General features: G+C 39.7%; 2 protein-coding genes across 5 annotated transcripts in view; both read left to right on the top strand.

Annotated features, from left to right (window-relative positions):
* The first annotated feature begins 1,038 nt into the window (after positions 1–1,038).
* Positions 1,039–12,929, top strand: DYNLT2B (dynein light chain Tctex-type 2B). Of its 2 annotated transcripts, XM_036926290.2 has the most exons (6): positions 1,039–1,318; positions 1,962–2,095; positions 2,890–2,959; positions 8,072–8,135; positions 11,700–11,830; positions 12,781–12,929. In XM_036926290.2, exons 1-5 carry the CDS (start codon positions 1,206–1,208, stop codon positions 11,817–11,819), a joined length of 501 nt encoding a protein of 166 aa, XP_036782185.1. In that variant the 5' UTR covers positions 1,039–1,205; the 3' UTR covers positions 11,820–11,830; positions 12,781–12,929. The 2 variants fall into 2 exon arrangements, with proteins under 2 accessions (XP_036782185.1, XP_036782186.1); XM_036926291.2 differs by lacking the exon at positions 11,700–11,830 and having other exon boundaries at positions 1,044–1,318.
* A 1,024-nt stretch (positions 12,930–13,953) lies between these two features.
* PCYT1A (phosphate cytidylyltransferase 1A, choline) overlaps positions 13,954–25,634 on the top strand; it is a 47,822-nt gene continuing 36,141 nt past the window's right edge. Inside the window, exon 1 of one of the 3 annotated variants that reach the window (XM_057503825.1) lies at positions 13,954–14,626. The gene's annotated coding sequence lies outside the window, so the exon portion shown is untranslated. Of the gene's footprint in view, positions 14,627–14,697; positions 14,717–25,634 lie in introns of those variants that run through there. The other 2 variants (XM_057503822.1, XM_057503827.1) reach the window with 2 other exon arrangements.

Genomic DNA, 25,634 nt, shown 5'->3' with positions numbered 1-25,634 from the left:
AAAACACACAGTCTGTCCCTAGGAGACACTGAACTTCTGTGCCATCAGGGAACAGTATGCTGTGGATGCATGACCCCTACCCCCTCCAAAGATGGGACTGGCTGGTGCTGCTTAGCCAAGGGGCAGTTCAAGAGGGCACCAGTGAGGCAGCTTTGAGCAGTACTGGGTGCACACCTGGCCCTGCAGCCCTTGCACAGAGCCAAATCTGCTGGCCAATACCAGGAGGAAGGTTCAGCAACCCAGCCAGAACATGAAGGCTCTTATTTGCAAGCAAAGAAGTATGACTGGTAGGGGCACAGCCATAAAGCGCCATCAAAAGATTTCAAACAGATCAGTGACAAAAGGCAAGCCATTCTGGGGACAGTGTGAAGGGTGGACTGGGAAGGTGACATTGAGGGTAGTTACTGAAGTCAAGGAGACCAGTCTAGGTCTAATATCAAGGAAACACTTTGTAAACCAAAACCTGGAAAATTCCACTAGCAAGTGGAATTTGCAAAGGTATGCTTTTAGAGAACTACCTACTTTGCATCTTACAGAAGCAAGTTTGGGAACTTGTTAATCCAACCAATAGATTGAAGGTTACCAAAGGAAGCCTGGGCTGATGTGGAAATCTCTTTTCTTAGTTCTTGAAGCTGGCAGAGGCCAGGATACTGTAGCCTTCTAAAACAGGACCAGAGACTGGTGTTTATAAGCACGGAATGCCCCCAAAGTCTGTTCCTTTCTGACTTTTGCACTAAAGCAGTGGTGTGGGTGATTTTTTTCAATTAAAAAAAATAAAACCTGTTTACAAGTCGTATAAAACATAATGAAAGCTGGATTAGGTGTAGGCCACAGGTGGAAGACCCCTTAGCGTCAGGGCCCTGCCGCTCAATAGCTATGCGTCCTTAGACCTTTATAGGCCCAGGTCCCGGTTAATTTCTTAAGATTGTAGCGCGGTTAATTAAGTGTGGACGCGCGTGGGGGTGCTCTGTACACCACAGAAAACTATATTATCTCCCCGCAAAGCCAGGTCCCGCCCAACCGCGGGTGCGCACGCGCGGGAAGCCCGGGAGAACCCGCAGAGGAGGGCGAGCGCTCTGCGGAGCGCGCGGCCGCCTGACGTCAGGATTCAGGGCGGCCCTGTTGCCCTGGCGACCGTTCCCAGCTCTGGGCAGTCACCGTCCAGGCCTTCATCGCAAGGTACGTCGGGCAGAGAAGCCCTAGCCATGGCCTCGTCGACCCGTGCGTCCTTCTCTGCGGCCGACGGGTTGGCTGAGACCGAGAAGAATTCAGGGGAGACCGAGAATACTTACATTCTGCGGCCCATTTTTCAGCAAAGGCGAGTAGCGGACGGGTTTGTGCCGGGCCGACTCGGGAGATGCTGGATCTGGCAGGCAGAACTCACCTAGAAGCTGGGGCGTCGGGAAGGAGCGCCCGGGGTGGAGGGGGTGGGATGGGGCACCGGCGGGGGGAGAGGTGAGGCTGGGAGGGCCCGGGGAAGGGGCGGGGCCATGCTAAAGTTCGAGGGAAGAGCTGGGAGAGAGGGCCGGGCCTGGAGGCGGATTATCTGGAAGGCAGAACTAAGATGACGTGACGGGCGTCCTCTGGCTTGAGCAAATGGGAGGATGCAGTTGCCATTGACTGAAATGGGGACAGCTACCGGAGGACTTCGTTTTGGGGAGATGAGGCGAGCAGAATGTCAGTGCTGAATGAAACTTGAGTTGCTTACTAGACATCCAGACGGAATATATATGTTGAATATGTGATATAAAGTTCAGGGGAGACATCCAGTCACCTCTTATCTGGAGATATAAATTTGGAGTATGACTTGTTTTTTTAATTGTTTATATTGCTTTTATAATAAAAATATGAAAAAGAAGAATTAAGTGGTTTTAATGACCAAAAGCAGAGGGAGGTTGATGTGTGAAGGTAAGCTGGGGTTTTGGATTTACCAATTAGATGTTTCAAACTGCTTCATTTAGGTTCAGACCCTCTGTGGTCAAAGACTGCATCCATGCTGTGCTCAAGGAGGAGCTGGCAAATGCTGAATACTCTCCAGAAGAAATACCCCAGCTCACAAAACGTTTATCAGAAAACATTAAAGATAAATTAAAAGGTAACCGTGGTGATAACTAGAAACATGTTCCCTTCATTCACTTTTACCCATTTGCCTCCTTCCCCATCCTTAAACAAGAGCCATAAGCTGTGGATTCCATTAAAGACAAATTTTTTGTCAATGTCTAGTCTTTTCAATTATTTGGTAATTCTCACTCATTTAAGTTTTTGCAGATGGTGGAGAAGTGTAAAGATGTGAAATAAAACATTGTATGTAACCACTAGGCTCATATATATCACATCCTCCAAGAAGTCTTCTCTGGTAATCCCTTCCTCACTGCCAAAAGGGAAGAGCTGCCAGCTCTGCGCTCTACTTATACACCCACTTTTTGAATTATTAGTATATTGCATTTTCATTTTACTTTTCATGTTAGCCTTCCCAACTACTATGAATACTTTTAGGTCAAGAAGAGTGTCTTATTTATCTTTCTTGAGGGCCTATTTCAACACCTGACTTAGAGGAGGGGAGAAAGGGAGCTAAGATCTGCTGAGAGACTTTATATATTACTACGTCTTTCCTCATCTAACCTCACCAACCCCCAACCCCGCAGGAGGTAGGTAATGATACTCCCATATAACAGACAAGAGGGAACTAACACTGCAAAGTTAAATAACTTGTCTGAGCTTACACACTTAATAAGCTTAATTGCTAGGATTTGTCTTCAGGTGTCTCTGACCCCAAGCTGATCATCATACTCAGTAAGTGCTTGTTTCAATATCTAGGCAAATTTGCCTTTAGTAAGCAATTTTACTACATGTTAGCTTATAGATAACTTTCTTATTTTTTCTTCCTAGAAATGGGCTTTGACCGATATAAAATGGTGGTGCAAGTAGTGATTGGAGAGCAAAGAGGTGAAGGAGTACTGTGAGTGGTTGGTTTTTCCTTCTTGTTTTTATTCTTACATGTTTCTTATTGGTATTCATTTGTCCTCTTGACAATTCATTAAGATTGTGTCTTTGCTTAAACAAGAAGAAAGGACAGTATAACAAATGCAGCTGTGAACCAAAAAGATCTTGATTCTCATCAGTAAGGTTGACAGTCTGAGTGTCTCTATGAGGTAACTCACTTTTCAAAGTATCTGTGGGCTAATAAGTCTTTTAGGGTTTATGTATATATGCTCCCAAAGAGAGAGTGGGATCATGTATGTATGTTTACTCCCACATTCCTTGCTGCCCAGTTTTTGGTCTTATTCTCATAAATTAATTTCTTTAAGATTGTCTGAGACCTCCTTATTAGCATATCTAATAGTCCTTCACTCTTGTTCTTGGCCTGAGCTTCTTTTCTTAAATTCACTCTTTTTTTATTTTACCTTAATGTTACTTACCTAACTTGTTTCTGTCCTGTTTTGCTAACTGATCATTCTGTTCTCTTTACTGGTTCCTCTTTCTCCCCTACATCCCCACTTGTGAGTTTTCTTCAAGGCTTAGTTCTTGTCCTGCTCTTCTTAGTGCTTTGTCAATGATGAACTCATTCATTCTCATGACCTCAAACTCACTCATGTATTGTTGAGTTTACAATCTGTATTTCCTGTTTTTTCCCATGCCCAAGTGTTAATCTCCTGCTTCCTTTTATAAACAGTGCTTAGTAAGAAACCAGTATTTTGTAAGAAAGTACTAAAATATATGTTGAGTGAATTAAAAAATACCTTGTAGTTATTATCACTGAGAATTCATTGTAGAATGTTAGATTTGGAGGGACTTATAGAGGTTTTCTAGTGTCCAGTTCCCTTATTTTGGAGATGACGCTTAGGAGGATCAGCATGATTTGCCCAAAATTAGATGTGTGACTGGTGTCAGGATTACTAATAGAACTCAACTTCTGACTCCCAGCACAGTACTGGCCCTCTACCATGGGTAGAGCATCAGGAGATTCTCCCACCTCAGACTATAAGAAACACTTCACTATTCTATCACCTCAGATTCAACACATTCAAATAAGAGTTCCGAATTTCTTTTCCCATCTTCTCCTTAAATCAGCCTGCCATTTTACATGATAAAACCATTTAATCTGTCTCTTACAGCATTCCCAAATTTCCATTGACTCAGGCTTAAAACCTTAGAGTCCTCTTTTATGTTATTTAGCCATTACTCTCTCCCAGTACATGCACCGTAATCTGGATGCCAGGGTTACTTAGCAGCCCTTTTCAGCATTTCCTGACTCTGATCTCTCTCCCGTACAATTCATTGTGCATACCAGACAACCTTCCAGAAGTACACCTCACTTAATTTCCATGTACTCTAGAGAATTTACTTCAAACCCTATCAAGTATAAATACTTCTGATTGATTTTGTTAAACATGATCAGGGCCAAACTCTAAAGCACAGCATACAAGACCACCGCTCTCCTTTTTAAAAACTTTTATCATCTAAAATTTCAAACACATGCAAAAGTGCAGAGACTAAGGAATTCCCATACTTCTGTTACTTAACTTCAAGAGTTATTGACATATACTGATGTTTCATTTATACTGCTACCTATTGCCCCTGCCCCCACCAGATTTTGAAGCAAATCCCAGTCATCACACCATTTAATCTGTAAATACAACAGTATTTACCTCTAAAATATAAGGACTCTTTTTTTTTTTGGTATCATTAATCTACAATTACAGAAATAACATTATGTTTACTAGGTTCCCCCCTTCACCAAGTACCCCCCACATACCCCTTCACAGTCACTGTCCATCTGCGTAGTAAGATGCTGTAAAATCACTACTTGTCTTCTCTGTGTTGCACAGCCCTCCCCGTGTCCCCCACACACTATACATGCTAAGTGTAATGCCCCCTTTCTTTTTCCCCGCCCTTATCCCTCCCTTCCCACCCATCCTTCCCGGTCCCTTTACCTTTGGTAACTGTTAGTCCATTCTTGGGTTCTGTGATTCTGCTGCTGTTTTGTTCCTTCAGTTTTCCTTTGTTCTTATACTCCACATATGAGTGAAATCATTTGGTACTTGTCCTATAAGGACTCTTTTTAACATAATATCTTCACATCTAAAATATTGTCAGTCCTTAATATTATATTCACTGTTCAAATATTCCCACTTGTTTAATATAATATGTGTGTATATATAGTATTTGCGATTGTGTGTATGTATATATATGTATTTTTTTTCTATGATTTGTTCAGATCAGGATCCACACAAGTCCATACATTGCATTACATTTGGCTGATATATCTCTTAAATTTCTTGTAATCTATCATTTCACCTCCTCTTTTCTCTTGCTTTTTTTTTCCATCTTGCCATTGATTTGTTGAAGAAATTGGGTTGTTTGTCCTATAGAGTTTCCTACATTCTGGCATTTGCTGTTTGTATCCCCTTTATTTATTTATTCAGTCACTTATTTATTCCAGTGTGGACTTACAGACTTTTATGCTTTGGATAATTATCTAGTACTACCTTACTTACTTTATTGTTCAAATTGTTCCAGCTTTGGCATTAGGAGCCCTTTCAGTTGATTCCTGTGTCCCTTTCACATACCCTACTGCTGTGGGGTTTATGGGCACTCCCTTACCCACTGGCACTGTAACATGCTCCATCTTGTTCATTCCCTGCCCCAGCCCTTGAAGCAGTAGTTTCTCCAAGGAGCCTTGGTTCATGTCACTGGACGATGGCACCCAGAACTAATATCTGGGTGCTAGGTGTGGCCAATAACTTTTAAAATATTGCTTCTGCTCTATTTGTTCTCTGCTCTCCTTTTTGGACTCCAATTACACATATTTGAATTTAGATCTTCTTTTTACAGTCTTCCAATATGTCTCTTATGCTCTTTTCTGAATTTGTTTTTCTCTCTAAGCTTCAGTTTGGATATTTTTCTATCATTGTTTCTGTTGACTAGTCCTCTTCCTGTTCGGTCTAGCCTAATGTTTACCCACCTACTGAATTCTTATTATCAGTTATTGTATTTTCAGGTCTAGAATTTCATTTAATTGTTTTTTACAGATTCCAATTCTCTGTTTTCTATTCTTTACTTTTTTATCTATGTCCTCCAACCCACCTCTCTCCTTCCTTTTTTACATTTTGGTCACAGCAATTTTTTTAGTCATTGCCTGCTTACTCTAGTATGTGGATCATGTGAATCTGCTACCATTAATTATTTTTCCTTGATACTCCTTCATATAGTCTGTCTTTCAGCATACCCAGTTTGAATCCTGGACATTGTATTAAAAAACTATATAGCCTCCAGGTAATACTATTTTCTTCCAGGAGGGTTTAGCTTTCCTTTGCTATTCAAGTTAGAATATGGGCTGCTATAACCTTAACCCAATGAGGTGCTAAGCAGAGTTGAGGTTGGGTTGCAGTTTTAATAAGGCTCTAGACTCTATCTTCAGTTCACTTTTATTTCTTAAATGTAGCCCTCTGGACCTTTCAGCTAAGAACCTGGAGTGTTCATTAGGACCCCACCCCATCAGGGACTGACTTTTAGTCCTTGTCTCCTCAGCATAAAACTACTGTTCTTCGGAGGCTTTTTCCTTAGTGTATTCATTTCCTATTGCTGCTCTAACAAATTATCACAAACACAGTGACCTAAAACAGCACAAATATATTATTTTACAGTACTGGAGATCATAAGTCCAAAATGCATTTCACTGAGCTAAAATCAAGGTGTTGGCACGGCCACATTTGTATAGAGGCTGTAGGGGAGAATCCATTTCCTTGCCTGCTCCAGCGTCCAGAGGCTGCCTGCATTCCTTAACTCAGAAACCTTTCCTCCATCTTCAAAGCCACCAGCATGGCATCTTCACATCTCTCTCTGACCGTGACCCTCCTGCCTCCCTCTTTCTTTTATAAGGACCCTTAAGGTTACATTGAGCCCAACTGGGTAATCCATCTCAGGATCCTTAATTTAATAATGTATCTGTGAAACCCCTTTTGCCAAGTATTGTAACATATTCACAGGTTCTGGAGATTAGGACATAGATGTATTTGTTGTGGGTGGGGGTGTGCATTGTTTTGCCTGCTACCACTCTTGGCTTTTAGCTTCAGAATTTAGCATTTCTTGAGGGGAAAACCTACCATGTGCCAGGCCCTTTTTCCCAGGGATCTAGAGACTTGAAGCTGAACTGCATAGGTTCAAATCCAAGCTTTGTCACTTACTATTTTATGATCTTGACTAAGTTTACTTAATTTCTCTCAGTTTCCATGTTTATTAAATGAGTATAATAATAGTACCTATTTCATAGAGTTAAGTGAATTAATATACGTAAAGCACTTAGACTAGGGCCTGGCTGAGTAAGTGCCCAACAAATGTTAATGATGAATCATATGCGCATATTTAATACAAATGTAAAACATTTATAATTACTTTTTTCACTTAACAGTATTGTGAACCTCTTTGCATGTTCTTGAAGTTTAAAAAAAAAATCTGTTTAAAGGCTGCATAGAATTTTATTACCAGGAAATGCCATAATTTCATATACCAATACAGTACTATTTTGCCTTTAAGTTGTATCCATCTTTTAGATGGCTTTTATTTTGACTTTTTTTTCCTACTGAATAATTAGGGAAAGGAGGGTGGCTAATCTGAGGATTTTGAGTAGCATAACATCCTGTGGAGGTAATACTAGCTGTAGAACTTGTTAGAAGATTGAATTCTAGTTCAGAGTTTGCCCCTTTCTTTCCTGGGGCTCCACAAAATGATCTGGTGGCACTAAATAATCTATTGGATCCTTTCCAGACCTGCTTTTCCATATTATTATACAGGAATCGAGCCCGTTTCAGTTGTAACTCTCAGGTATCATTTCCTCTGAAAGCCCCTCGGCTGGTCACTTCCAGCTGTAAGCAGCACCTGAGTCCAGTCCATTTTAGTTTACCCAGTATTCTCTGCTGTGTGAATATGATTTTCAATGTGCCAACCTGTAAAAGTTTGGAAGCACTGATCTATAATAGTGTATCAAGGAAAACTTTCATCATCATGGCAGATATATATAGTTCAGATTCTTGTTATATTGTTGATAATTTTTCATTCTTTGCCTTTATAGCATGGCTGCTCGCTGTTTCTGGGATGCTGACACTGACAACTACACACATGATGTTTTCATGAATGTAAGTCTGTTTGGAACCTTTTTTTCCTTTTCTTAAGACATGTAGGCCCTCCAAATCAAATTACTTAATATTTACTAAGATGTGAGGACACTTCAGTTTTAGACCTTTGTCTTTTATACTCCTTCTGATTGAGATGACTTTACTATTCCTTCTTGTGTTCCTAAAGTGAAACCTAGTGTACTGATTATAGGCAAAGAGACTTGTCTGTGTACAGATGATGTAACTATTCACAAGTTTGATTTGGGGAATATCATATTGTTTAGTGCTAATAGACATAGAGCACTTTGTTAAGCTGCAAAGAAATTTGGGTGGCAGGGATTTCATGAGCAAAGGTGATTTTTATTTCAGTAATAAATTACTTACTTTATCTTAAAGCTATTTCTCAAAACTAAGCAAAAATAAAGAGAAAAATTTTTTAAAGGTTTCCTTTAAACATTGGTAGCTTATTGGCACAAATGTTTTGTGTATTTTAATTGCATGTTACTATGTTATTCTTACTTCCAGAAGTGAGTCCTTTCTTAGTTGAGTCATAATTAGAGTAGCACAGAAACTGGATTGAATGATTTAGGAGAGGGGATCCATTTCCCATTCTGAAACTTTTTAAACTGAATGACCTTAGGTAAGTCATTGGGTTTTTCTCTGATTATATCAGTAACATTAGGAAGCTGTACTAGATTTTCCCAAAGACTGATTGTGGCTGCCTGTGAATAATTTGGGGAACTTGATTAAAGTACAGAAACTGGGACTCTGTTCAAATAGATTCTGATCAAGTAGGTCAGAGGTTGGATCAGTGATTCTGAATTTTTTTAAAAGTTCACCACATGATATCCTTACTCCCAGGTTTGGAAGCTGTTTGGGCAGATGATCTTAAGATAAGTTTTAGTCCTAAAATTCTGTGGTCCTACCAAACTTTCATTTTCTGCTCAACTACCCTAGGGATCAAGGGACAAACAGTGAGAACTATGTAAATCTCCTTTTCTCAGGGGAAGGGACTAGCTAAGTGATGGTTTCTCCTGCTTTTTGGAGTTAAAATGCAAATTCCCTGAGTTCTTACATAATACAATTCATTCGTTCAATAATTAATTCTGAGCTTCTATTATGTGCCAGCCTCTGTACTAGAGGTGCTAGGGATAAAATGATGAATAAGACAGGCATGGTTTCTGGTTTTACAGAGAGCTTATAAAATCAGTAGGGCTGGACAATACTCACATTAACAAACATAATTTAAAATTTTAGTTACCAATTATTAATTAATAAAGTTATTAGGATCGAGTTTGAGAACACAGGATTGGTGGGGGAGGTGTCTAAAAATCTTTTTTTTTTTCTCTTGGACCTTTTATTTTTTATTATTATTTTTTATTTTGATATCATTAATGTACAATTACTTGAACAACATTATGGTTACTAGACTCCCCTATTATCAAGTCCCCCTCACAACCCCATTACAGTCACTGTCCATCAGCATAGTAAGATGCTATAGAATCATTACTTGTCTTCTCTGTATATACTGCCTTCCCCATGTCCCCACCCCCCTACATTATGTGTGCTAATTGTAATGCCCCATATTCCCCCTTATCCCTCTGTTCCCACCCATCCTCCCCAGTCCCTTTCCCTTTGGTAACTGTTAGTCCATTCTTGGGTTCTGTGAGTCTGCTGCTGTTTTGTTCCTTCAGTTTTTTCTTTGTTCTTATACTCCACAGATGAGTGAAATCATTTGATACTTGTCTTTCTCCACCTGGCTTATTTCACTGAGCATAATACCCTCTAGCTCCATCCATGTTGTTGCAAATGGTAGGATTTGTTTTCTTCTTATGGCTGAATAATATTCCATTGTGTATATGTACCACATCTTCTTTATAAAAGGCATTCATCTACTGATGGACACTTAGGTTGCTTCCATTTTTTGGCTATTGTAAATAGTGCTGTGATAAACATAGGGGTCCATATGTCTTTTTCAAATGGGGCTGCTACATTCTTAGGGTAAGGGTAAATTCCTAGAAGTGGAATTCCTGGGTCAAATGGTATTTCTATTTTTGTCTTTTTGAGGAACCTCCATACTGCTTTCCACAATGGTTGAACTAATTTACGTTCCCACCAGCAGTGTAGGAGGGTTCCCCTTTCCTGCAATCTCGCCCACATTTGTTGTTGTTTGTCTTTTGGATGGTGGCCATCCTAACTGGTGTGAGGTGATATCTCATTATGGTTTTAATTTGCATTTCTCTGATGATTAGCAATGTGGAACATCTTTTCATGTGTCTTTTGACCATCTGAATTTCTTTTTTGGAGAAGTGTCTGTTCAGATCCTCTGCCCATTTTTTTAATTGGATTATTTGCTTTTTGTTTGTTGAGGTGTGTGAGCTCTTTATATATTTTGGGTGTCAACCCTTTATTGGATCTGTCATTTATGAATATATTCTCCCATACTGTAGGATGTCTTTTTGTTCTACTGATGGTATCCTTTGCTGTACAGAAGCTTTTTAGTTTGAAATAGTCCCACTTGTTCATTTTTGCTTTTGTTTCCCTTGCCCTGGGGAGACATGTTCATGAAGAAGTTGTTCGTGTTTATGTCCAAGAGATTTTTGCCTATATTTTTTTCTAAGAGTTTTATGGTTTCATGACTTACATTCAGGTCTTTGATCCATTTTGAGTTTACTTTTGTGTATGGGGTTAGACAATAATCCAGTTTCATTCTCTTACATGTAGCTGTCCAGTTTTGGCAACACCAGCTGTTGAAGAGGCTGTGATTTCCCCACTGTATATCCATGGTTCCTTTATCATATATTAATTGACCATATACGCTTGGATTTATATCTGGACTCTCGTGTCTGTTCCACTGGTCTGTGGTCTGTTTTCATGCCAGGACCAAACTTTCTTGATTACTGTCAGGGAGCGTAATTCCCCCTGCTTTATTCTTCCTTCTCAGGATTGCTTTGGCTATTCGAGGTCTTTTAAGGTTCCATATGAATTTTAGAACTATTTGCTCTAGTTCATTGAAGAATGCTGTAGGTATTTGATAGGGATTGCATTGAATCTGTAGATTGCTTTAGGCAGGATGGTCATTTTGACAATGTTAATTCTTCCTAGCCAAGAGCATGGGATGAATTTCCATTTATTAGCATCCTCTTTAATTTCTTTTAAGAGTGTCCTGTAGTTTTCAGGGTATAGGTCTTTCACTTCCTTGGTTAGGTTTATTCCTAGGTATTTTATTCTTTTTGATGCAATTGTGAATGGAATTGTTTTCCTGATTTCCCTTTCTGCTAGTTCATCGTTAGTGTATAGGAATGCAACAGATTTCTGTGTATTAATTTTGTATCCTGCAACTTTGCTGAATTCAGATATTAGATCTAGTAAAAATCATTTTTGAGAGCCTGGTCTAGGTTGCTGTCTTAGTCTACTGTATGTTAATTCAGACTGTTGAGTGGAGTGTTTACTTAGGTTTTACTTTCAGAGCTGAAAGCACTTTATTTATTTGGGAGATCCCAGAAAGCACTAGTAGAGGATGAGGAAAGGAGAGGGGAGAGAAAAGCATATGCTATTGAGCTGATGATTACTGTCGCTAACTAGGGCTTAATCCTGCCAGAGAACATTGGGCGGCGCTGTAGAGCGGTGACAATTAAAGGGGAATCCAAAGATAAATGCCAGTCCCTGAGCTGCTTGTTACAGGTCCTCAACGAGGTTAAATAAATAAATTGAATGTAAGGGTTTAGAAGCTCTTACAGGAATTTGTCAGAGTAATTTTATGTCCATTACATCTAATAGTAAAATGTTTACGCTGTATTTTGTATGTTTCTTTTTTCATTTAATTTTCCTACTTATTTTTACAGAAGTCCATGAGGGATGGAAATTAAAATAAAAACAAAAACAAGTTCCTCACCACAGATAGCACTGCTATAGAACACAGCTCACAGTTATACCATCCAAGGGGCCAGGGAACTGGGCTAACCAAAGAATTTTGTTTTTTGGCTAATTAGGTACTTGAGTTTAGATTGTCTTTCTCTAATCTGTACCAGGCTGAAGGTGAAGTTGGTGGGTTAGGGGCTGAAGCAGGTGGATGCCCTGTAATAAGTACCTAAGAAGTGTTTTAATAAGTTTAACTGGGGTCTGGAAAACTTTTTGAGATTCTGGGCTAAAAAATGGATAAATGAATTTTATCAATTAATACACACCCAGAGACCATTGCCCTTATCCAGAATTTATGACAAGGTGCTATTGATTTTATTTGTAATACTGTAATATAGTTCCTCAGGTTGGGTAATGCATTTATTCCAAGAAACTATAAGCATTTCATATATTGCATTATTTCTGTGATAAATCAGGAAAAATGAGAATACTTTATGAATATGAATTACACAAAATTCATTAGTTTGCATTTTATTTCTACATTTATCTTTATTTCTGCATTAAGAAAATCTAATTATTTACCCATCCTAATTCTTTACCTATCCTGCCCTTCAGCAAGCAATTTTGTAGTTACCCCAAGGCAAACGACTTTATAGCCATACCCTGAAAACCCTTTATTGAAGAAGGAAAAAGCCTTTAGGATTGAAAATTGGCTGAGATGATAATTTCAAATGCCTGTACTGCCTTAGTTGTTTATTAGTACTAACACTCTGCATTTGTGTTGTTGGTTTTGTTTATTTTTTAGGACAGTTTATTCTGTGTTGTAGCAGCATTTGGCTGTTTCTACTATTGAATCTTTGAAAAGCTGGGAAAAGATATGACCCTGAAGAAATATGAACTTTTTTATATTGTTAAATATCTTGACAAAATAAAGATAAGTTGGCAGTTTGGCAACTGAGTCTGTTGAGTTAGTGTTAGGCCTTCTATTTAAGTGTTCTGATTTTGTTATAATATGTTCTTTTTACATTTGGAAATTGGGGGATATCCATATTTCAATTGTTCAAACATAACCAACTGTAAATATTTTGGTATATTTTCTACCAGTGTTTTTATTTGCAGGGTTAAAAAAAGTATGTATACAGTTTTGTACCCCAATTTTTCACTTCTCATGTCATATGCAGTTTTTATGTCATTTGATTTGCATTATGATTTTTATAAGTATAATTTAACAGCTGTATTTATTCCATTGGTTATTTTTGCCATTTCCTGGAAGGGCAGATTATTTCTAATTTTTCACCATTACCAATATGAATTCATTCGTGCACTGATTCATATTTTCCTGTATTTTGAATTGCCTTTATCTCTCACCAGTCTTTTTGCTCAGAAATTGCCACCCTACACCTTACACCGCTTATTAGCTTAAACACACATTCATTTTTTCCAGGGTTTGTCTACAGTGTCTGGGTTCTGAGACTTTCGAAGCTGTTCATGAAATTAGCCCTCCTTTAAGGCTCTGAGATTATTTCGGTTACTATCCCTGCTTGCACTATCTCGGCAGTGATGTTCCCCGTTAGGGTCCTGGTTCGCTTCTCCATCACCTTAAGTCTATCTGCCGTGTTCAAGTATCTCTTTGAAACTCAAAAGGAAAAATGTCACGATTTAAATCCCTTTCCTCCCTGGAGGCTCCACAGCGGAGGCGTGTGTCCACCCATTTTCTCACCCACTTTGAAATTAAGCATGTAGACAAAAATAATAAATACACTAAACAGTTCTTTTACATACTTCTTCCATATTATCGGATATCTGCTTGCCTGACATCAATGGAATCAAAAGGGACAGCTTCAAAGTTTCATTCCAGCAAAGGGCAGCGTTTCTCTTCAGCAGACACCCTGCCCCACATGTGATTTCCTCCCCATGGCCTCCCTTGAGTCCGCTCCGGCTCAGCTAACCTCCACTTGACTCCTAGTGATATTTTTTGGTCAGAAATAAAATCTGGGTCGGAAACAATCAGGATGAAAGAGGGTTTGGGGCCCCTGCAGGTTTTCACAGGACTTGATTGACGGTCGTGAATTCTCTGCGTCACCAAGTAGGGAAAAGTTGGCGCTAGTGAAGCCGACCCAGGGCCTCCGGCGGAAGGCGTCGCGGCTGTCCGTGTGGGGAACTCCTGGTACGAGTTCCCGGCACACACCAGGCGCCGGGGACCGGGCGGAAAGGACCGACACGGGCAGACGCCCAAGAGAGGAACTTAGGCCGGGACGGGCCAAAGCGGAGCCGCGGGGTTAACGCGTCGTGCCAGCTGCCAGCTAGCACTCCGGATCTCGTTTTGAGGAGGCGTCTTCACTGTACAGTCCAGCTCTGCCTGGGACTCAGTTCCCTGAACCACTTCACCTGCCTCCGGCGTTTCCTGCTCAGTCACTCTTTCCCCCGGGGCCTCTGTGGAGGCGGAACTACTGTGTCTGGGGTCATGGTGTTCAGGGAAAAGTCGTGGTCGGATTGACAAGTGGGAGGGCAGTAGGCGGGACTTCCTGCCCGCTGTTCCGTCAGCTGCCTTTCCCGGGCGTCTCCCCGCAACCTCTTCAACTTCCGTAGTCTGTGACGCTGCGCCCGAGAGAAATCCGACGGGCCAGGGGCCAGGGGAAGGAGAGCTGCAGGTAAGGACCCGGTGTGTGCAAGTCCTTGCGGCTGTCTTTGAGAGAAGAAGCTGTGGGGCTGGGGCCGCGAGGAGTCTGACGAAAAGAAAGGTGGGTCAGTGACAGCGAGGGGAGTGTGAGGTAGGGGCTGCGAGACTACTGTGACCCGGGGTGATGACAGTGAGGGGACTGTGACAGAGAGACGTAACTGCTTACGAGGGGACTGCCACGCAGGGGCCGTGAATGCGAAAGGACGCTGACCTCGGAGAAGACCTCAAGACGAGGCGACTTGATCGAGAGCCAGGGACCCGGAGGAGACTCTGTTCTATGGATAGTAACAGTGAGGGATTCTGACCCAAGGGAACATGAAGCAGCGGCTGCGTGGGCACTCTGACCAATGACTAGTAACTTCGAGTGTCTGAGCTGGAGAAGAGCCTGGGATCAGTGGGCGGACGTGGTATACTGTAGGGCTGTGTTTGGGCATGGGGTGTGATTCAGAGTCCGTGACTGGGCAGAGAAGGTCTATTAGTGGAAAGAACACGGGTCTGGGACTTACCCGACAGACCTGAGTTTAATTAAGTGGACAAACTTCTTGTGGCTGGGAAACTTACGTTATCACTGAGCTACAGTTTCTTCAGTGAACGAGAAGTTTGTTCTTACTGTTTCCTATACTATGGGTTCCATTCTGTTAATTGGGTTGTGAAATCCATTTAGAAGATGGCACCTGGGGGTAAAAAAAGGAGTAGATTAGAATTTTCAGTGTGTTCACATAGCAAGGGTAAGTATTGTTTCGTGAAACTTGTTTCAGTTTTGTGTATATGAGACTAATGTGTAAGATGGATTTCGTGTGTCTTAAAACATATCAAATAAAATGTAGTAAAAAAGTTTGAAAAACACTGGGCCAGATTGCTTCTGAGTTTTCTTTTGGGTTTAAAATGCCATGATTCTATGATTAGGGGACTGTTTGGAAGTACAAAGATGCAGTTGGGAAGACTGGATCTGTGGATGGGGCACAGGCTCTATCTGATGGACTTAACTGGAGAAGACTTCCCAAATACAACTCAGGTGACTTCTTGTGACTGAGAATTGAAAATCAGAATCTCAGTTGGAAGAACCAGAACTTATATATTGAAATAAGGATAGTAATACTTAGAGAGGTGATGAGAATATAGGGGTTTATTATAGGAACCGCTGCTAGGAATAGATACTGAGGGAGGGGAAGATTTTGAGGAGGGTAGGAACAAGACTTCGGAAAGGAACTGAAGATAGAGACAAAATATTCTGCCAGGAATAAAATGGGAGTAGAGAGATAGACCTTCAGGATCTTTTTCAGTCTTGATATTTAGTGATCCTGAAAATACAGAAAATTGCTAGTAAAAAGATATTATTTGAGAATGCAATTTGGTGCAGTAATCAGTGGTAAACAGATGATGACCATCTTGGGAAAGAAAGGATGACCCTGGGAAAGTCAACAATGGTGACTAGAATGCCACATGGGAGAAGCTTTCATGTAGTGTACTAACCAGCTCAGTTATAGGTACATTGGAGGCCATACTGGGATATTGGGATTGATGCCATGCCGTGGGTAATTCAAATGATGTTTTAGCTGCTGGTTTTATTTCCTGCCAGTTCCCTTTCATGAGGGCTAATAGCCATGCAGATGAAATGAACTAAAGTGAATTTCACTACCTCCTCTTCTCTTACAGCCATTTGTAGGAGGTGCTCTTGATTGTGCCACCCAGTGTTTTTTTTAAGATATCTAATAGAAGAAACAACATACCAGACACTGTATTTATCAGTTAACCTAATAGCCCCACCTCTCACACACATAATACACTTTGTGATAGGGGAAGAGAGTTCAGAAAGATTATGGAATGGGAATGAGTTGGGAATGGTAATAGTTTTTGTTTAGCTAGAAAGTGACTAGTTGTACCTTTTTCTAGACTATTAGATATTTACTAACATTCTGCATAACTAAAAGGAGCTACTCAAGAATTTATTTCTAGAACAGACTACATGTTTCAAGGTAGCTTACGTAGAGAGAAGACTTGTAGGCTTGTGGATTGCAGCACTGCCTCTGGGGTCCTTTGTATTTCCTGAATGAAATAATTCTTTTTGTCTTACCTGGATTTGCAAATTCCCTTAAAAAACCAGTATAATGGATGGATTGATAAAGAATGAACTTAATTCCTTTCCTCAGCCTACAACTTTTACCTCCCATAAGCAGATGAAGTTTTATTTTTCTTGGGGACCTCCCCTTTTGATATGTGGTCCCTCAAGGAGAATGAGCTAGTCACATAGAGCCTTGGATTCCAAAGTCCCAGGTTACTTTATCTTATGTTAGTACTGATTCACTCTGTGACTATGGGAAGAATTGTTGCTTTCTCCTGTCCTAGATTTTCTAACTATGGCAGAGGTAACTGCTTTTCTGCTTTCCCATTAATAATCTAGAATATATGCATACTCACCAGATTTTGTATACCGTCTCATGGAGTTTATAAACCACCACCCATTCATGATTCCCTTAGGGAACTGTCTAACCTCTAGGTTAGACATGATTTCCCTAGGAAGCTGAATAACCTCTCCATGTTACAAATGCTGATAAGAATTAATTTGTGAAATGTTCATAGAAAAGCATAATAATTTGCTGTTGTTATTACTGATGGTTAACAACAAATTAGCTAGTAACAATTATAATTTTCTTATGCTTTTCTTCCCAAGTATTTGCATGACTCTGATCTGAATTCAGATCTTCTGGAGTCAGATTACTAATAGAGATAATTCTCCCTTCTGAATCAAGCAGAAATAAGTCTCTCTTATACCAACATTTGTGTTGCCCTAAAATAATAGATGATTTGGGGGTGAATTTTTTCAGTTAGTGAAACCCTGAAGTCAGAGAACTTCCTAATCATCACTGGACTGTGAGAATTCCTTTTTGCTCAGGATTGTGACTGTTTCTACATATTTTATATTATCATGACATCAGTCACATTAGAAAAAACAGTCTAGGAAATGACTTAGGAAAGACAGAGTGAAGAGATTAGGGCTCTAGACTCAACCCTCCTGCTTATCTGCTCAGAGGGTGACTTCTAACACCTCCGCTTTCCCAAGCTTAAACCTTTCTGTTTCTAGTCGTAAACTTCTTTTTTCACAACGTTTCTGTCAAATGGGTACCTGGATATGTGTTTGAAGTGTGATCTGTTAGTTATTTTATGAATGATTTGTGGTAAAATTTAAATCCTAACTCTGTACAATTTAGTCAGTAAATTCTGGGAATATATATTTTTACATGCTCTGTTTTTCAGTATGCCAAAGCTATAATTCAGAAGAAAAACAAGAAACCATTTGTGAGTCTCTCATTTATACTTGGCACTGTGTTAGATTTGTTTACATACATCATCTCATATAAATAATTGAATTGCCTGTATTTTACTGTTTGAAAACCAGGTTAGTAGATAGATCTATGAGAGCTCTTTTTCTTTTCTTTTTCTTTTTTTCTTTTTTTCTCCTTTTTTGGTTATCCTCTTGTTGAAAGTTGAAAATTATATCTGTTTGAAGCTTTCTGTGTTTGGACTAGAATGACTTCCAGTGAACCAAGAGAACCCATGGATCTGCTAGGCTGTTATATCACATAACTATTTGCAAACCAGTTTTGAAGTAAGGGCTGCTAAAAACAGTGACATATGGTCTTTGCTTTATACTAGAGAACAAAATGAGTGTATGACACTTAACAGAAAACATGTAGTTTTTTCTTTACAGACAATTACCTTAGATGTGATTATTGTTTGTTTATTTTTTGTCTCTAAAGCAGATATCTTAATCTTTTTTGTGCCATGGACTCCTTTGGACTTTTTGGAATAGTATTTGTATATGCAAAAAGTAAAATATACAGAATTATAAAGGAAAAAAAATTGTTGAAATGCAGTTATCAAAATATATTTTAAATGTATGATACAGTACTATGTGCCTTTTATAAGCAGAGTAGATAGTGTTTATTATCAGTGGGTCTTAAAACTAATAATTTTTAAATAATCATGTGTTTAAACAGCATTTCAAGATATTTGTAACAAGTATAATATGAATGAAAATATCTATGGTTCCTATTGGTGACAAAGTCTGTTTTTCTACTAAGACTACTATTACTATTGTGGCTTATGTTCATAATTTTTTTTTAAATGGTGAATTTGCCAGAGGTTAGTAAAAATAAAGATATAATTTTTTTCTTCAAATCCAAGACTCCATGAATCTATCATAGATCCTGCCTTAGAGGCGTAAGTTCTGTAACCACACTAGGAAGAGCACAAGCTAAATACAGGGTTTACTCACTGGATCTTCTAGTAAAAAAGTGTAGAGCAAAATCATTCAACTGTAAGAAGCATTTCAAGTGTCCTTTGTGAATTTTAGGCTAGTATTTTTCCTGAAATATCCTACTACTGTGTGGCTAGGCCCAAGTATAAGCTTTATTTTGTTCCACGGCTAACCCAGGGTCTGGCACAGAGTAAGTGCCCACTCAGTGTTTGTTGAATAAGGGTTTTTCTGAAGAAATTAGAGGGAAGAGATGACGTTCAAAGCTAAGATCTTAGATGTGGCAACTTACTGGCCTCATATATTGATGGGTATATTGAGCTCTGGTTTAAAACCAATCTGTCAGAGAAGGTCATGTGAAAATCACCTTTACATACATAATTTCCAAATCAGGCATTCTTTTATCATATTCTCTATAGTATGGTGATACATACAAGCTGGTGACATGAACTACAGTAATCCTGTATCAAAAAATTATGATACAGTTTCTTAAAATAATCCTATTCATAGCACTGTCCTCCACTTTAGAACTGTTGGCATAGTCTAGGTAGAATTTGCTACCAAATTATTGATTAAACTTCATCTAGGTTGGGAGTTGACAAGCTTTTTGTAAAGGACCACATAGTAAATATTAAGCTTTTCAGGGCATACAGTCTCTGTTGCAACTACTCAACTTTGCGTTGTAGAACAAAAGCAGCCATAGACAATACATAAATGAATGAGCATGGCTGTGTTTCAATAAAACTAATTATAAAAACAAGTAGCAGGCCATTTTTGGTCTCTGAGCTATATGCTGATCTGAGGGGTCTGCTCGTTCTTGAATCCAGTCCCTCCTAACCACTGTGGGTTAGACATATCCTCCCTCAACCTTTAAAGGCCTTTACAAAAGGGGTAATGTGATGGCACTGTATTCTGGGAAAAGGCCTGAATGTTCAGCAAATGACATGATTAATGTCAAGAGAATTAGACGCATTTTAATCTAGGAGTTCACAGAGCTTGCCTCTTAGAGCACCACTTTATTAAGCTCCACAATGAAAGAAGCAAATAAAGATCCCAAATATTAAGTATACTTGCTCACTTAACTGGTATGCCAGTAGAAAATTACTGAACATACAAAATAGATAAAGAGCTCACGCACCTCAACAAACAAAAAGCAAATAATCCAATTAAAAAATGGGCAGAGGAGTTGAACAGACAGTTTGCCAAAGAAGAAATTCAGATGGCCAACAGACACATGAAAAGATGCTCCACATGGCTAGTCATCAGAGAAATGCAAATTAAAACCACAATGCGATATCACCTCACACCTGTAAGGATTGCCACCATCGAAAAGACAAACAACAACAAATGTTGGCGAGGTTGTGGAGAAAGGGGAACCCTTCTACACTGCTGGTGGGAATGTAAATTAGTTCAACCATTGTGGAAAGCAGTATGGAGGTTCCTCAAAAAGCTCAAAATAGACATACCATTTTGCTGGAGTCCAGCTCCAGCAGGCGGGAGGGTGAAGCCCAAAAGGATGAGATGGAGTCGGTGCACGGAGAGACAGGATACGGAGTCAGTTGGAGGTGGTCTCTCGACAAAGTGCCGATGACAGCTTTATTTATACCATTTTGCACAAGGATATGATTATTTTTTATTGTTCTGTTGATTAATTGGTATAGGTCATTGATTAATAGGTATAGGCAAGCTTTTTTCTTTCTTTTTCTTTCTAATCTGTTCATGGTTGGTCAAGTGTTAGACAGGTGATCTTTTTCTGTTCCTAGCAACATGTACTCTATTGTGTTTCTTGTTTCTATGCAAAGCGGTTTCTAAGTAATGCATGTGACCACAGAAACGTGTAGCATGTAGCAGTGACTATGGAGTCTATCAGCTCAGGGTGAAATACAAGTCACTCACTACCACAATTAGCTAGGCAGGTATCATCATCTATATTTCTAATGCAATGGGTACATTTTATTTTCTCATAATATTTATTCTATCGTAGGTAGATGCAAGATAAAGATAGAAAGCATGATTTAGTGCTGTAAGAGAGCAAGTGTAGATGATCAGGTCTGTGCCTATAGACTAGGTATTAATCCAAGCGGGACAAGGGCAACAAAACATCCACGGGTGTAGACAATTTCTCTCAAAACTGGGGGGGGGTAAGGTTCTAAGCCTCACCTCTGTTGATCCCCATTTTCTCACCTGATGGCCTCCCTGTGACTGTGCCTGTCTTAGGTTGTTCCTCCTGTGAGGAATCTTACCCATCTCTGGCTAACCAGCCATCTTCCAGGGCCATACAGGGAGATGTAAAGCTGCTAAGTGAGAGAGAAGTAATATTCTTTGAAAATGTTAGCTTTTTACTTCTTTGCAGATTTATGCCCTGTGGCTTCCAGGCCCAGCACTTGTCTTGAGGTATCTTTGCTTCTTGAAAAATTATGGTATTTGGTAATTTCACATATAAGGCACAAATTCTAGTAAAGGGCTGTAATTAGGAAGGAAGAAGAAAAACTATAGAAGTAGCAAAGGGAAGAAAACATGAGAAGATTGATTAAGTGTCAGACAGGGTTATTCTATTCAATATTCTCTCATAATTCTATTCCTATAAAACTCTCCATCACAGACGGGTAAGATTCCTCAAGGGAGGAACAACCTAAGACAGGCACAGTCGCAGGGGGGCCATCAGGTGAGAAATTGGGGATCAACAGAGGTGAGGCTTAGAACCCCACCCCCCCTATTTTGAGAGAAATCTTCTGCATCCATGGATGTTTTGTTGCTCTTGTCTAGCTTGGATTAATACTTAGTCTACAGGCACACACCTGATCATCTACTTTTGCCCTCTTACAGCACTGAACTATGTTTTCTACCTTTATCTTGCATCTACCTACCACTTCAGCATTTTATTAAAAATAATAATAATAATAACAATAATAATGGAGAAATGTGGGATTCACATATAAATCAAGTATAAAAATCAAACATATATTCATATTTGACCTAATTGTTTATAGTTCATAATGCGTGATCAAAACCGAAAGTTTCTGTGATGACTGCCTTTGGAAAAAATGCAAGCAAAAGCAAAGCCAGTAGTTAATGGAGAATAATAAAATCAAGGTGGGTAATAGGGGGAGCCAGCTGTGAAGGTCCCTGCTTTGCAGGGGTCTTCCTCCAGCCTGAGCTTCGCTACACAGCTTGAGTAGCATGGCTCCCACCACCATTTGACCCAGGAATTCCACTTCTAGGAATTTACCCTAAGAATACAGCAGCCCAGTTTGAAAAAGACAGATGCACCTCTATGTCTATCTTACTCACTATGTAAGAATTTGTTCACCATGTAAGAACTTGTTCGTTATGCTTCAGAAGATTGGAGACTGTTGAGAACTAGGCTTGGGGTTGATTAATGATTGTGCATTGAGTCCCCTATACAGAATTTTATTGTTGTTAACAACCATTTGATCAATAAATATAAGAGATGCCTTCTCAAAAAAAAAAAAAAGGTAGTTTGGCACCCAATTTTCTCCTTGATCCCCCTTAAATCAATGACAGTGAACAAAATGACTCCTCAGTATTTGCTCTGAAGTCAATTGCTTTGAATGCATGTCAGGTAATCCTCAAAACAAATTCCACCAGCCTTTGTGGGGAATCTCAGCAAATGCTTGGCATGAGTATAAAGAAGCAGTGCCTCAGAGACCGGGCACTGGACCCCCAGATGGCAGCTGCCTCAAGAGCAGGACAGCCCACCAGGCCCCTGCTCTTCCTCCCACCTCACACGTCTTGGCATCTGCAGCAATGGTCTGAGGAGATTAGGGAAGCCTCAGGGACCTTTCACAGTCATTCATTTGTTCATTCATTCACTCATTCAGTCAAAGCAAATCTTTATTAAACACTTAATATGCACAGGACACTATGTTAGGCTCTGGACACCATCTATTATTCACAGATCTACAAAGTTTAACAATTTGTTTTCTTTATTTGAAATACCATCAAGGACTCAACCCATCTCAGGGGGCACTGTTCTACTTAGTATTGGAGATTACAGTGTAGTTCAGCAGGCAAAGTAAATTATGAAAAATTAATAAAGATTTTACTACAGTCTAAAAAAAAAAAACTCTCCATCACTAGTTTCACTAGCATTGCAAAAAAGGGGGCATTCCCACTTAGGTGGAGATGGGGTAGTCAACGTTTGACTAGCTACCTGCAGGTTTTGGTATTCTATGCCAAGATCGCCATCTGGCCCCTGCGTGTTCTATTCTTCAGGAGCTCTGTCCTGAAAAGCTTTTGAGAAGTTTATGTTCTCCTCCTTTCCATGCTGCTTAGCAAAGGTTAGCTTAGTCTTTGGCAAAAATGCAAGCAAAAGCAAAGCCAATAGTATAATGGAGAATAACAAAATCAAGGTGGGTAATAGGGGGAGCCAGCTGTGAAGGTCCCTGCTTTGCAGGGGTCTTCCTCCAGCCTGAGCTTCGCTACACAGCTTGAGTAGCATGGCTCCCACCACCATTTGACCCAGGAATTCCACTTCTAGGAATTTACCCTAAGAATACAGCAGCCCAGTTTGAAAAAGACATATGCACCCCTATGTTTATCGCAGCACTATTTACAATAGCCAAGAAATGGAAGCAACCTAAGTGTCCATCAGTAGATGAATGCCTTTTATAAAGAAGATGTGGTACATATACACAATGGAATGTTATTCAGCCATAAGATGAAAACAAATCCTACCATTTGCAACAACATGGATGGAGCTAGAGGGTATTATGCTCAGTGAAATAAGCCCGGCGGAGAAAGACAAGTACCAAATGATTTCACTCATATGTGGAGTATAAGAACAAAGAAAAAACTGAAGGAACAACACAGCAGCAGAATCACAGAACCCAAGAATGGACTAACAGTTACCAAAGGTAAAGGGACCGGGAAGGATGGGTGGGAAGGGAGGGATAAGGGGTGGGGGAAGAAAGGAGGCCTTATGATTAGCATGTATAATGTGGAGGGAGGCATAGGGAGGGCTGTGCAACACAGAGAAGACAAGTAGTGATTCTACAGCATCTTACTACGCAGATGGACAGTGACTGTAATGGGGGTTGTGGGGGGGACTTGGTGAAGAGGGGAACCTAGTAAACATAATGTTCCTCATGTAATTGTAGATTAATGATACCAAAATAACATTTAAAAAAAATTAAGATGAAAAAAAAAAAAGAATCACTGAACATACGATTCTACTGTGGAAGATCATGTAGGCCCAGAGATGGGGGAAGCAGGAACAGAATGCAAAGGAAAGACTCATGTCTCTTCTTTCTGCAGATAGCTTCCTATAGTATTCAGTCAAATTTGAACTAGATTTTTGAAACTTAAATGTATATGTGCCTGCAGCTTGCTACTGTTTAGGTTGTTGTCTAGTTTAGGAAGCAATCCATCTCCATTTTCACCCTGGAGTGCTTACTAAAATATAATAGCAATAAAGAAGTAGAATAGAGGGATTTGGGTAATAGTCCCTCAAATTACTCTTGAAGGAGCCTTTCTTTCTCTTTTTTAAAATATATTTTTTAAACAGCTATCTTATTGAAGAATGAGTGAATATATAATAACAGTATTGACAATATTCTCTATTTTTTTTTCATATCAAAGTATAGTTAATATACAATCTTATACTAGTTTCAAGTATATAACACAGTGGTTCAGTGGTTACCCACATTATTAAATCCTCACCCCAACTAGTGCAGTTACTGTCTGTGAAGACAGAAAGATGTTCTCCATGCTGTACTACCATCCCCAATTTGTATTGTGATTGAGAATTTTTGTTATCCCCTTCACCTGCTCCACCCACTCACCCCACCCCCACCCCCATGGTAACCACCAGTCACTTCTTAGGGTCTGTGGGTCTACTGCTATTTTATTCATTTTGTTTTGTTTTTAGATCCTGCAAAAAAGTGAAATCACTTGGTATTTGTCTTTCTCCACCTGGCTTATTTCACTGAGCATAATACCCTCTAGGTCCATCCATGTTGTTGCAATTACAGAACTTCTTTCTTTTTTACAGCTGAATAATATTTCATGTGTATGTGTACCACATCTTCTTTGTCCATTCATCTATTGATGGACATTTTCATTGCTTCCATATCTTGGCTGTTGTAAATAATGTGGTGATAAACATAGGGGTGCATATCTTTTTGAATCAGGGATTTTGTTTTCTTCAGGTAAATTCCTAGAAATGGAATTACTAGGTTGTATGGTATTTCTATTTTTAGCACCTCCAAACTGCTTTCCACAGTGACTGCACCAATTTACATTCCCACCAGCAGTGTAGAGGGTTCTCTTTTCTCTATATCTTCACCAACACTTGTTATTTCTTGTCTTTTAAAGGAGACACTCATCTTTAAAATACAAGCATGTGCATGTCAGTGCCCAGATTCTGTCTCCTTCAGGACATTCATATTGGAAAAACACCTGACTAGATTTATGCTCAGTATCTCCTCATCACCACCTCTCCCTGCTCACACACATTTCCACCTCTTCTCTGTACTTCCTTAGTAGCAAAATCGATGCATCCAAGTAAGCATCTATTGGGACACTGAAGAACAAGGCAAGCAGTGTGTACTGGGAGGTGAGTCAGTAGAAATGGAGCCAGATTTTGTGAGTCTGAGTAAAAGTCACAGATACTACATTCTGTATCTTGCAAGCAATTTGGAGATACTTGATAGTGTATTAAATAGGCAGTTGGGGGTGGGGGTGGTAGTGGTGTGGGCAGTGA

This window comes from Manis pentadactyla, chromosome 1 (assembly GCF_030020395.1).
Source record: "Manis pentadactyla isolate mManPen7 chromosome 1, mManPen7.hap1, whole genome shotgun sequence".
NCBI classification, from domain to species: Eukaryota; Metazoa; Chordata; class Mammalia; order Pholidota; family Manidae; genus Manis; species Manis pentadactyla.
This window is presented reverse-complemented; position numbering and strand designations above follow the sequence as displayed.